At 39.0% G+C, this 13365-nt stretch overlaps 1 protein-coding gene across 1 annotated transcript; it reads left to right on the plus strand.

Moving 5' to 3' along the window:
- The first annotated feature begins 5733 nt into the window (after nt 1-5733).
- Nucleotides 5734-8097, plus strand: CXCL10 (C-X-C motif chemokine ligand 10). The gene is made up of 4 exons (XM_029235604.1): nt 5734-5860; nt 6375-6501; nt 6736-6825; nt 7271-8097. The coding sequence occupies exons 1-4, from the start codon at nt 5800-5802 to the stop codon at nt 7302-7304; spliced, it is 312 nt and encodes a 103-aa protein (XP_029091437.1). The 5' UTR covers nt 5734-5799; the 3' UTR covers nt 7305-8097.
- Nucleotides 8098-13365: the final 5268 nt, after the last annotated feature.

Here is a 13365-nt window from a genome sequence, read left to right on the forward strand (position 1 = left end):
CATTTTGAGTTTATTTTTGTGTGTGTTGTTACAGAGTGTTCTAATTTCATTCTTTTAGGTGTAGCTGTCCAGTTTTCCCAGCACCACTTATTGAAGAGACTGTCTTTTCTCCATTGTATATTCTTGCCCCCTTTGTCATAGATTAAATGACCATAGGTGCAAGGGTTTATCTCTGTGCTTTCTATCCTATACCATTGATCTATATGTCTGTTTTTGTGCCAGTATCATACTGTCTTGATTGCTGTAGCTTTGTAGTATAGTCTGAAGTCAGGAAGCCTGATTCCTTCAGCTCCATTTTTCTTTCTCAAGTTTGCTTTGCTATTCGGGATCTTTTGTGTCTCCATACAAATTCTAAGATTTTTTTGCTCTAGTTCTGTGAAAAATGCCACTGGTAATTTGATAGGGATTGCACTGAATCTGTAGATTGCCTTGGGTGGTACAGTCATTTTGACAATATTGATTCTTCCAATCCGAGAACATGGTATATCTTTCCATCTGTTTGTGTCATCTTCAGTTTCTTTCATCAGTGTTTTATAGTTTACAGAGTATAGGTCGTTTATCTCCTTAGGTAGGTTTATTCCTAGGTATCTTATTCTTTTTGATGCGATGGTAAATGGGATTGTTTCTTTAATTTCTCTTTCTGATCTTTCCTCGTTAGTGTATAGAAATGCCATAGATTTCTATGCATTAATTTTGTATCCTGCAACTTTACTAACTTCATTGCTGACGTCTAGTAGGTTTCTGGTAGCATCCTTAGGATTTTCTATGTATAGTAACATGTCAGCTGCAAACAGTGACAGTTTTACTTCTTCTTTCCCAGTTTGGATTCCTTTTTTTTTCTTGTCTGACTGGCCAGGCCCTGTCATACGTAGAAGCTGCTGGCTGCTGTTTAGCAGGGCCTGGTCACAAGGCAGCTGGCTGAAGAACCCTAGAGGGTCCCAGCACTAGCAGTGGCTCACTGGTAGGCAGAGTCAGATCCCAAAGACTGACTGTTGCCCAGCCACTGGCAAATGAAGCCAGGCCCTGGGGTTAGTGCCTGACTACTGACAGGCAGAGCTGGTTCCTGGAGTCTGGCTGCAGGGCCCAGGGATCCCAGAGCTCATTTCAGATCATTGGTTGGGGACCCAGTTTCTGACACAGTTGGGGGTCGAGGGTATCCTGAAGCTTGTGTTGGCCTGCTAGTGGACAGAGCCAGGACCCAGCTGTCAGGGTAGGATCTGGCCTGCTGTGGACAGGCTAGGTCTATATAGGCTGTGGGATTGTAGTTTTCTTGTGTCTGGTGTCTGTTCCTTGGTTGGTGAGCCTTGTCTAGAAGTTAGTGCAGGTTTACTGGAGGGAAGGGCCAGTGCCTGCCCACTGCTGGGTAAAGCTGGGTTTTGGCACTCTGGTGGGCAGGGCCATGTCTAGAGGCATGTCTAAAGGTGGCTGTGGACTCAGAAAGTCCTTAGGCAGCCTGTCTGCTGATGGTTAGGACTCTCCAAGACCAGAGGGTAGGTCTGGCCCAGGCTCCTATAAAATTACTGCTTTTTCCCTGGGTCCCAGTGCACATGAGATTTTGTGTGCACCCTTTAAGAGTAAACTCTCTATTCTCCCCAGTCCTGTGGGGCTCCTGAAATTAAGACCCACTGGCCTTCAATGCCAAATGCTCTAGCAGTTCATCTTCCTGGTGCAAGACCCCCAGGCTGGGGAGCCTGACGTGGAGCTCAGAACTCTCACTTGTATGGGAGAACTTCTGCAATATAATTATTCTCCAGTTTGTGGGTTGCACTCCAAGGGGTATGGGATTTGATTTTATCGCAAGTCCACCCCTCCTACTCATCTCATTGTGATTCCTTCTTTATATTTTTGTTGTATAAGATCTTTTCTGGTAGGTTCCAGTCTTTTTCATCGATGGCTGTTTTCCAGATAGTTGTGATTTTAGTGTACTCATGAAAGGAGGTGAGCTCAAGATCTTTCTACTCTGCCATATTGGCTGCTCTCTGGAAAATGGATTTTTAAAAAGTATGATCCAACTGTACAGTTTTTACAAGAGGCATAATTTATATTCACTGACATAAACAGGTTAAAAGTTAAATGACAGAAAAAGATACATCATGCTGACAGTAACCAGAAGAGAGCTGAATTAGCTATATTTAATATACCAGACAAAAAATTGTCAGTAGAGACAAAGAAAGATAACTTATAATGATTCAGCAAGTCACAACAGTTAAAAATAAGAATATTAAAAAAATGTGGGAGACATCTGTATTTCTGATGAAAGAGGAGTAGAGTAGGCTGATGAATATAACCGAGGAATTATCTAATTGCAGAAATAACAAGGTGCTGAACGACTGAATCTGTTTGCAGTGTTTTAAAAACTGCAATAAAACCCAACTCTTAAAGAAACAAAATTTACATATTTTAACACAATTAGAATACAAATATCAGAACTAGGAAGAAATAAATGCCTTTTTCCCCCAGTCACAAAAACCTCAGGATCACAATGTTCAATATAATCTAAACTGGGACTTCCCTGGTGGCGCAGTGGTTAAGCATCCGCCTGCCAATGCAGGGGACACGGGTTCAAGCCCTGGTCCGGGAAGATCCCACATGCCACGGAGCAACTAAGCCCCTGCGCCACAACTACTGCGCCTGCGCTCTAGAGCCCGTGCGCCACAACTGCTGAAGCCCACGTGCCTAGAGCTCGTGCTCTGCAACAAGAGAAGCCATCACAGTGAGAAGCCCACACACCACAACAAAGAGTAGCCCCCGCTCGCCGCAACTAGAGAAAGCCCATGAGCAGAAATGCAGACCCATGCAGCCAAAAATTAATTAATTAAAATAATTAATTAATAAAACGAATCCAACTGAACATGGTCTGTTTTAGGCAAGGAAACTACCTTTTAAAAATACTATAAGTAAATAAATGTGTATCTGTGATTGTTTACTAACACGTGTATATCTGTATATATGTGTTTAACATATATATACTACAGCATTTTTCATTTCAGTATGAATTCAGTGTAAGATAGATACATCTTAAACCTTTTCTAGGTGTTTAATTACTGAGGCATCAAAATAACATCAAAGATGGCTTCAGGGCTTCCCTGGTGGCGCAGTGGTCGAGAGTCTGCCTGCCGATGCAGGGGACACGGGTTCGTGCCCCGGTCCGGGAAGATCCCACATGCCGCGGAGCAGCTGGGCCCGTGAGCCACGGCCGCTGAGCCTGCGCGTCCGGAGCCTGTGCTCCACAACGCGAGAGGCCACAACAGTGAGAGGCCCGCGTACCGAAAAAAAAAAAAAAAAAGATGACTTCAGCCAATCAAGATAGAATGGAAATCAGAAATCCAAATGAAGAACAATGTTCTCTCTGAGAGGCAGCATAACAAAGTTGCTGAGAAAATGGACTCTAGAGCTAGTCACTGGGTAACATGAGTCACTATTTAAGGAGTAAGTAAGTCAATATTCATAAAGCACTTCAAACAACGCCTGGCATACACTTAATGCTATGTAATACTTAATTAAAAATCAATTAAACAAATAAGAAATATTTTCTCATTAACAACAATCCACTAGCAGGCATCTACCTCAACTCTCCTTTCACTTTGCTATATAGACAGCATCTTAGATGAGAAGTGAGATACTAACAAAAGTAAAATTATCACCATGTACCTTTTTATTGTTTAATGTTGAACTGTTCAGTGCCTCTTCCATCCATGATGTCAGACATTTCCCCAAAAAATGTTTGGCATTTTTACTCACAGTCCAATTTTTATTCTGCACAAACAGCCGTGGGAGGGCCCCTCCACGGCACTGTCTTGCACAAACCTTTCCCTCATCAGAAGAAGGCCTTTTTACTGAGTGAAAGTCTTCTTGGCTCTATCAGTCTCTGCCTCACTTCCCCTCCTTCTGAGCTTCCAGTTTCCCCACAGTTAAGTCCACTCACTGACTTACCCACTGGGAAGCTTAGCTCTACCCAGTCCCTGGAACAGACCAACCTGGGATCCAGCAATTTCCGCCTCCCCAAGCAACACCTCACTGCTCTAATGACGGATCTCCTGTACCTGAGGTTCCAAGTCTTATGTGCGTCCAGTTTTCAGATACGGGCTTTTATCTTGGCCTCTATGCCAAGCTGCAGGCCAGTATCTGCCAGGTACACTAGTCTAACCCTAGGATGGCAGACCTACCTTTCCCTGGACTATCCCTACATTGCTGCAGCCTAGCTGACTATGAAAAGACCTCCCAAATACCTTCCTAGGTTCCAAGTATCACCTGCATCTGATGCCTGCATTTAGAATAGTATTTCATTTTGTATCCCCTGTTGCCAATCACTTGCAAAGAACACAACCAGACTATATAACCCTTGGATATTGGTGAACTTCCAACACATGTTATACTACATGAGTATCACCTACTTCTTACTGATGGGTGGTGTCAGCCAAGTACTACTGAATGCTAAGATAAGAGGCCAAGTTTGGACCCTATTTGGCCCTATTTGCCCAGCTGAAACTGTGCTTATTTCAGTTGTCAATGTTACCAGCTCAAAGGTTAACACTTTTTTGCCTTTGCTTTCCATGTGACATTCTCTTAGAGCTGTACCCATCTTAAATCAACCTCTCTACTTCCATTCTGTTCTCCCGTCTCTATTTATGCCCCTCTTTTAAGTTTATTTCCTCAAAAAGCATCTTTTGTTTTTGGCAATAACTCTACTATAGCTAAAAATCCTTTCTTTACTCCATTCTGGATGTTGTCTTATGATGTTTTCATTCAGGGACTGACTATAATACATGAAACTTGTTTAATAACATACCAGAAATCAGATAACCAAATGAGTAGTGTTTTCCCTAGAAATAATTATGTTGGAAGCTATTCACTTATTCTAATGATGTTATGAAAAATCAGAGCACTTCTGGAATTCCTTGAACCTTGCCAGTTCTTTATCTTTGACCTTGTCCAAGAAGACCAAACCTATTACTCTGTAATACTGATCAAACACTGCAGTGCTTGGCTAAACTACTGTTTCCAAAAATTAGATTTACCTCCAGAGGTTGAAAAATTGCTATTACTGTGGAATTTTAAGAAATTATCTAGCCTCTGAAAGTATTACAGAAACTTAAAATAAATGTTGGAAGAAAAGCATCATAGTTAGAATAAATGGATGGGAACCTTTGTATGACCTAACATAGTTGTCTAACCTTGAAGATTATTCTTCCACATATAAAATGATTTCCTACCTTCTTACAGAATTACTGTAGAGATAAAACGAGAAAGTACACAACATCTCTGAAACCCATAAAAAGTGAATAAATGTAAGATATTCCTATTTGTGCCTTACTGCTGCAAATTTAAATGGATTCAAAACAAAATATTAAGGCTTACTTGTTTTAAAACTGTGTTTAAGACTTTAACTTGAGTTAAAGTTGACATTTGCATTTTTCAGGAGGTGCGAGATGAGAATCCAAGCTCCATTTTTTTAAAAACTATTTATATTTGCAGTAAAGTTATGTTTTTCAAGAAGCAGGTCATGATTTAGAAAGTGAAACGTAGCTCACTCTTATTGAAACAAAGGAAGTGGAGGGAAATTCCATAACTCAGAAGCCACAATAAATACAAATAATATCTTCGATTCTGCAACACGGGACTTCCCCAAGGAACAGACATAGGTTTTGCCAAGTCAACTGTAGTGTTATCCAATCAGAGTTAGAGAGGGAAAGTGCCTTTGCAAATAAATACTGCAACCTAGCCCGATGTTTTCAGAGACACTCCTCAACTGTTCAGGCAGTCTGAGCCTACTACAGAACAACCTTCAGTTGCAGCACCATGAACCAAAGTGCTGTTCTTATTTTCTGCCTTATCCTTCTGACTCTGAGAGGAACTCAAGGTAAGGAACTTCAAGGGATATTTAATTTGTAAGATCAGAAATAGGACTGGGTATAAACTCTTTAAGTGCAGAAATAATGTATTTGCAAAAGTTTTACAACCTGCCTTTTAAATGAAGGGTAAATGAGCAGAGATTCCTTCTGGTCAGAGTTTACAGTCAGAGAAGCAAGTGGAATAAAAGAAAGAGAGAAGGAGGAAGGTGGGAGTGGAAGAGGAAGAGGGACAGACAGAGAAAATGTGAGGGAAGGAGGAGAAAGAAGATGAGACAGCTATCTCCTTAGTTAACTTAAGTAACTATATGACCTGGGCTCAAGGGTATGATCTTACAATCAACAAGTTGCAAGTCCATTCTTTCAGAGAATCAACTAATTAATCATACAGAGCTGTATGATCACAGATTGAGTATGTGATTACACAGAGGTACAGGTTCAGCTAAGTACTACCCAATCTACATTAAATGCCTAAAATGAAAACTGCGCTAACGTCGTCGGCTGTACCTGCTTCTTTTCCTGCAGAAATACCTCTCTCTAGGACTACACGCTGTACGTGTATCAAGATCAGCGATCAACCTGTTAATCCAAGGTCCTTAGAAAAACTTGAAGTGATTCCTGCAAGTCAATCTTGCCCACGTGTTGAGATCATGTGAGTAAAATCCCACCTAATGATCACCTCCCTGGTTGTAATCATACAATTAAATAAATACATGATGATAATTACAAAAATCAGTAAAGGGTTTGTGATGATTCTAAGACTTCTGTACAGCAAAGGGAAACATCTAAAGTGAAACCTAAATGTCTGACTTTAAAACTGTATATTCCGTCTGTTTTATTGGCCCAATATTGTTTTAAATATTTCCACTCCTATTTACTTCTGTAGTGCCACAATGAAAAAGAACGGGGAGAAAAGATGTCTTAATCCAGAGTCTAAGACCATCAAGAATTTACTGAAAGCAATTAGCAAGGAAAGGTAGGTTTGCTATTGCTTGCAGAAGAACTGCTCTTTAAGAAATGTTGATCTTGTGAAGTTAGAAATATCTGCATAGGGCTTTCCGGTGGAATTCTTGGCTTAAAACGGTGTTACCACCATGCTTCCACTACCTCCATCTATTTTATATACTGAGGTGTCATCTTGTGTGGTATCAAAAGTTACCCTGATTACTGTCTAGAAGTGTCAATAGGTCACTTTAACCTTAAAGCAGAGCTATAACTATCCAAGCAAAGATGCCAAATTTCCCCCAAGCTTTTCCTGGCCTTAAAAAAGCATCCCGTGTAACCCACAATCATTGCGTAGCAGCAGGAAAGCTAACCACCCACTTCACCTGAAGACTTAGGATTATCTATGAATTCAGCATGTTCCAAGCAGAATTCAGACTGAAGTCAGAGTCATTTACACTCTCCTTCTCTTCTTACAGGTCTAAAAGATCTCAAACACAGAAAGAGGCATAATCACCGCACTACTGATAAGGATGGACCACAGAGAAGCTATTTCTGCCGTCATTTCCCTACACACAGTATATGTCAAGCCCTAATTGTCCGTGGATTGCAGTTCTCCTAAAAGGTGACCAACCACAGTCACCAAATTAGTTGCTACTTCTCCTGCAGGGCGGTAGATGGCTCATCATCCTGAGATGTTTGGTAGTAACTCTGCCCTGGCACTATACTATAAGCTATGCTGAGGTGCTACATTCTTCATGAGTGTGCCAAGCCCTAACCCTGCTACTGACAGCTTCCTCACCTTTTCTATCTTCTAAAGGGGGTTATGAAGGGGCCTACCCCTCTGGGCTTCTCAGGGACCTTAGAATCTCAAATAACTAAACGGTATTCAAAGCAATAATACAATCTGCCTTTTAAAGAAAGATCTTTACTCCATGGGCTTCTACTGCCATCCCTCCAAGGGGCCCATATTGTTCCGGGTGTTATATACATAATTCCAAATACACAGAAGCAGCTAGAAATATCTGGAACTGTATGTGAAAATAGTATTATTTAGTCAAAGATTACATAAAGTAGAATTCTTAGATGTATATGTTTCTTATATTGTTTTCAGTGTTTATGGAATAACTTGTGTAATTAAGTACTGCAATGGGAGAAATTTTTAAATTTAAATACATGTTCTGCATGTTATGTAAGACAAATATGCTGAATGCTTTTCAAAATAAAAGTAATGTTCTCTCCTAGAAATATTAAGAAAGATTACTTAACTGTTTAGAGACCAAAACATAATAAAGTAATTATAACTAAGATGAAGTGTTTGGTGGGTCATTTGGGACATTTATTTCATAAAAAGCTTAGATTGGAGAATCCATAGCCTAGAGAAGAAGTAAGGATGGGTAGAGGACAAAAGAGTTTTAGAATTACCATACTCCTTCCAACTATAGTCTCCTGGAAGGCCCATCGTATAGGAGTCCTCCAGGACTTATGTGGCATAACAAAGCTTGGCCTGAGCTTCAGATCCTTAGAGCCAACTTTCTATGAGACATTTGCAACTCAACATCCCATGGAAACATCAAACTCCAAAATGTCTTAAATTAATTCCTCCCTCCCCCAGATCTATTTCTCCTGCTCTATTCTATATACTAGTTTAATAGCACCATCATCCATTCAGTTCCCCAAACGAGAATTCTAGGAGTAATTCTACACTCCTTCTTCTCCCTTGCCTCCCATATCCAATTTGTCATCAAGAAGGTATTTGCAATGCATTTAGTTAGCAAATTATTAGTATCTAAAACATACAGAGGGGACTTCCCTGGTGGTCCAGCGGTTAAGATGCCATGCTCCCAATGCAGGGGGCCCAGGTTCAATCCCTGGTCAGGGAAGTAGATCCAACACGCCACAACTAAAAGATTCCGCATGAAGCAATTAAGACCCAGCGCAGCCAAAATAAATAAATAAATAAAATATTTTTAAAAAAATAAAACATATAGAGAACTCGTATGAATAAAAAAGGAAAAGATAGCTAGCTGAAAAACAGGAAACAAATGAATAGGAATTTCACAAAAGAAGAAAACACAAGCCCTTAACATATGAAAAGATGCTCAATTTCATTAGTAATCAGGGACATGTACTTTCTCTTTTTATTTTTTTTTAACGTTTCTATTGGAGTATAATTGCTTTACAATGGTGTGTTAGTTTCTGCTTTATAACAAAGTGAATCAGTTATACATATACATATGTTCCCATATCTCTTCCCTCTTGCATCTCCCTCCCTCCCACCCTCCCTATCCCACCCTTCTAGCTGGTCACAAAGCACGGAGCTGATCTCCCTGCGCTATGTGACTGCTTCCCACTAGTTATCTATTTCACATTTGGCAGTGTATATATGTCCATATATACACTATCACTCTCTCACTTTGTCCCAGCTTACCCTTCCCCCTCCCCATGTCCTCAACTCCATTCTCTAGTAGCTCTGTGTCTTTATTCCCGTCTTGCTCCCAGGTTCTTCATGACTTTTTTTTTTTTTTTAGATTCCATATATATGTGTTAGTATACGGTATTTGTTTTTCTCTTTCTGACTTACTTCACTCTGCATGACAGACTCTAGGTCCATCCACCTCACTACAAATAACTCAATTTCATTTCTTTTAATTGCTGTGTAATATTCCATTGTATATATGTGCCACATCTTCTTTATCCATTCATGTGTCGATGGACACTTAGGTTGCTTCCATGTCCTGGCTATTGTAAGCAGAGCTGCAATGAACATTGTGGTACATGACTCTTTTTGAATTATGGTTTTCTCAGGGTATATGCCCAGTAGTGGGGTTGCTGGGTCGTATGGTAGTTCCATTTTTAGTCTTTTAAGGAACCTCCATACTGTTCTCCATAGTGGCTGTATCAATTTACATTCCCACCAACAGTGCAAGAGTGTTTCCTTTTCTCCACACCCTCTCCAACATTTATTGTTTGTAGAATTTTTGATGATGGCCATTTTGACCGGTGTGAGATGATATCACATTGTAGTTTTGATTTGCATTTCTCTAATGATTAATGATGTCGAGCCCCCTTTCATGTGTTTGTTGGCCATCTGTATATCTTCTTTGGAGAAATGTCTATTTAGGTCTTCTGCTCATTTTTGGATTGGGTTGTTTGTTTTTTTGATATTGAGCTGCATGAGCTGCTTGTAAATTTTGAGATTAATCCTTTGTCAGTTGTTTCATTTGCAAATATTTTCTCCCATTCTGAGGGTTGTCTTTTCGTCTTGTTTATGGTTTCCTTTGCTGTGCAAAAGCTTTGAAGTTTCATTAGGTCCCATTTGTTTATTTATGTTTTTATTTCCATTTCTCTAGGAGCTGGGTCAAAAAGGATCTTGCTGTGATTTATGTCACAGAGTGTTCTGCCTATGTTTTCCTCTAAGAGTCTGATAGTGTCTAGCCTTACATTTAGGTCTTTAATCCACTTTGAGTTTATTTTTGTGTATGGTGTTAGGGAGTGTTCTAATTTCATTCTTTTACATGTAGCTGTCCAGTTTTCCCAGAACCACTTATTGAAGAGGCTGTCTTTTCTCTATTGTATATTCTTGCCTCCTTTATCAAAGATAAGGTGACCATATGTGCATGGGTTTATCTCTGGGCTTTCTATCCTGTTCTACTGATCTATATTTCTGTTTCTGTGCCAGTACCATAGTGTCTTGATTACTGTAGCTTTGTAGTATAGTCTGAAGTCTGGGAGCCTGATTCCTCCAGCTCTGTTTTTCTTTCTCAAGATTGCTTTGGCTATTCGGGGTCTTTTGTGTTTCCATGCAAATTGTGAAATTTTTTGTTCTAGTTCTCTGAAAAATGCCAGTGGTAGCTTGATAGGGATTGCATTGAATCTGTAGATTGCTTTGGGTAGTAGAGTCACTTTCACAATGTTGATTCTTCCAATCCAACAACATGGTATATATATCCATCTGTTCATATCATCTTTAATTTCTTTCATCAATGTCTTATAGTTTTCTGCATACAGGTCTTTTGTCTCCTTAGGTAGGTTTATTCCTAGGTATTTTATTCTTTTTGTTGCAATGATAAATAGGAGTGTTTTCTTAATTTCACTTTCAGATTTTTCATCATTAGTGTATAGGAATGCAAGAGATTTCTGTGCATTAATTTTGTATCCTGCAACTTTACCAAATTCATTGATTAGCTCTAGTAGTTTTCTGGTAGCATCTTTAGGATTCTCAATGTACAGTATCATGTCATCTGCAAACAGTGATAGCTTTACTTCTTCTTTTCCCATTTGTATTCCTTTTATTTCTTTTTCTTCTCTGATTGCCATGGCTAAGACTTCCAAAACTGTGTTGAATAATAGTGGTGAGAGTGGGCAACCTTGTCTTGTTCCTGATCTTAGAGGAAAGGCTTTCAGTTTTTCACCATTGAGAATGATGTTTGCTGTGGGTTTGTTGCATATGGCCTTTATTATGTTGAGGTAGGTTCACTCTATGCCCACTTTCTGGAGAGTTTTTATCATAAATGGGTGTTGAATTTTGTCAAAAGTTTTTCTGCATCTATTGAGATGATCATATGGTTTTTATTCTTCAATTTGTTAATATGGTGTATCACATTGATTGATTTGCGTATATTGAAGAATCCTTGCATCCCTGGGATACATCCCACTTGATCATGGTGTATGATCCTTTTAATGTGTTGTTGGATTCTGTTGGCTAGTATTTTGTTGAGGATTTTTGCATCTATATTCATCAGTGACACTGCTCTGTAATCTTCTATTTTTGTAGTATTTTTGTCTGGTTTTGGTATCAGGGTGATGGTGGTCTCATACAACGAGTTTGGGAGTGTTCCTTCCTCTGCAATTTTTTGGAAGAGTTTGAGAAGGATGGGTGTTAGCTCTTCTCTAAATGTTTGATAGAATTCCCTTGTGAAGCCACCTGGTACTGGACTTTTGTTTGTTGGAAGATTCTTAATAACACTTTCAATTTCAGTGCTTGTTATTGGTCTGTTCATATTTTCTATTTCTTCCTGGTTCAGTCATGGAAGGTTATGCCTTTCTAAGAATTTGTCCATTTCTTCCAGGTTGTCCATTTTATTGGCATAGGGTTGCTTGTAGTAGTCTCTTAGGATGCTTTGTATTTCTGCGGTGTCTGTTGTAACTTCTCCTTTTTCATTTCTAATTTTATTGATTTGAGTCCTCTCCATATTTTTCTTGATGAGTCTGGCTAATGGTTTATCAATTTTGTTTATCTCCTCAAAGAACCAGCTTTAATTTTATTGATCTTTGCTATTGTTTTATTGTTTCTATTTCATTTATTTCTGCTCTGATCTTAATGATCTCTTTCCTTCTGCTAACTTTGCGGTTTTTTTTTTTTCTTCTTTCTCTAGTTCCTATAGCTGTAAAGTTAGATTGTTTGAGATTTTTCTTGTTTCTTGAGGTAGGCTTGTATAGCTAGAAGCTTCCCTCTTAGAACTGCTTTTGCTGCATCCCATAGGTTTTGGATCCTCGTGTTTTCATTGTCATTTGTCTCTAGGTATTTTTTGGTTTCCTCTTTGATTTCTTCAGTGATCTCTTGGTTATTTAGTAACCTATTGTTTAGCCTCCACCTGTTTCTGTTTTTTACGTTTTTTTCCCTGTAAGTCATTTCTAATCTCATAGTGTTGTGGTCAGAAAAGATGCTTCATATAATTTCAATTTTCTTAAATTTACTGAGGCTTGATTTGTGACCCAAGATGTGATCTATCCTGGAGAATGTTCTATGCACACTTGGGAAGAAAGTGTAATCTTCTGTTTTGTGATGCAATGTCCTATAAATATCAATTAAATCTATCTGGTCTATTGTGTCATTTAAAGCTTCTGTTTCCTTATTTATTTTCATTTTGGATGATCTGTCCATTGGTGTAAGTGAGGTGTTAAAGTCCCCCATTATTATTGTGTTACCGTCAATTTCCTCTTTTATAGCTGTTAGCATTTGCCTTATGTATTGAGGTGCTCCTATGTTGGGTGCATATATATTTATAATTGTTATATCTTCTCCTTGGATTGATTCCTTGATCATTATGTAGTGTCCTTCCTTGTCTCTTGTAACATTTCTTATTTTAAAGTCTATTTTATCTGATACGAGTATTGCTACTCCAGCTTTCTTTTGATTTCTATTTGCATGGAATATCTTTTACCCTCCCCTCACTTTCAGTCTGTATGTGTCCCTAGGTCTGAAGTGGATCTCTTGTAGACAGCATATAGATGGGTCTTGTTTTTGTATCCATTCAGCCAGTCTATGTCTTTTTGTTGGAGCATTTAATCCACTTACATTTAAGGTAACTATCAATATGTATGTTCCTATTACCATTTTCTTAATTGTTTTGAGTTTGTTATTGTAGGTCTTTTCCTTCTCTTCTGTCTCCTGCCTAGAAAAGTTCCTTTAGCATTTGTTGTAAAACTGGTTTGGTTGTGCTGAATTCTCTTAGCTTTTGCTTGTCTGTAAAGATTTTAATTTCTCCGTCAAATCTGAATGAGATCCTTGCTGGATAGAGTAACCTTGGTTTTAAGTTTTTCCCTTTGATCACTTTAAATATGTCCTGCC

This window comes from Monodon monoceros, unplaced genomic scaffold (assembly GCF_005190385.1).
Source record: "Monodon monoceros isolate NGI ecotype Baffin Bay Population unplaced genomic scaffold, NGI_Narwhal_1 Super_Scaffold_20, whole genome shotgun sequence".
Lineage (NCBI taxonomy): Eukaryota > Metazoa > Chordata > Mammalia > Artiodactyla > Monodontidae > Monodon > Monodon monoceros.

Excerpts from the sequence above, each read along its gene's own strand:
- CXCL10 (XM_029235604.1), top strand. The coding sequence starts at position 5,800 with ATGAACCAAAGTGCTGTTCTTATTTTCTGCCTTATCCTTCTGACTCTG. Across the intron at positions 5,861-6,374 it reads GACTCTGAGAGGAACTCAAG|AAATACCTCTCTCTAGGACT; the intron begins GTAAGGAACTTC and ends CTTTTCCTGCAG. Across the intron at positions 6,826-7,270 it reads AAAGCAATTAGCAAGGAAAG|GTCTAAAAGATCTCAAACAC; the intron begins GTAGGTTTGCTA and ends CTCTTCTTACAG.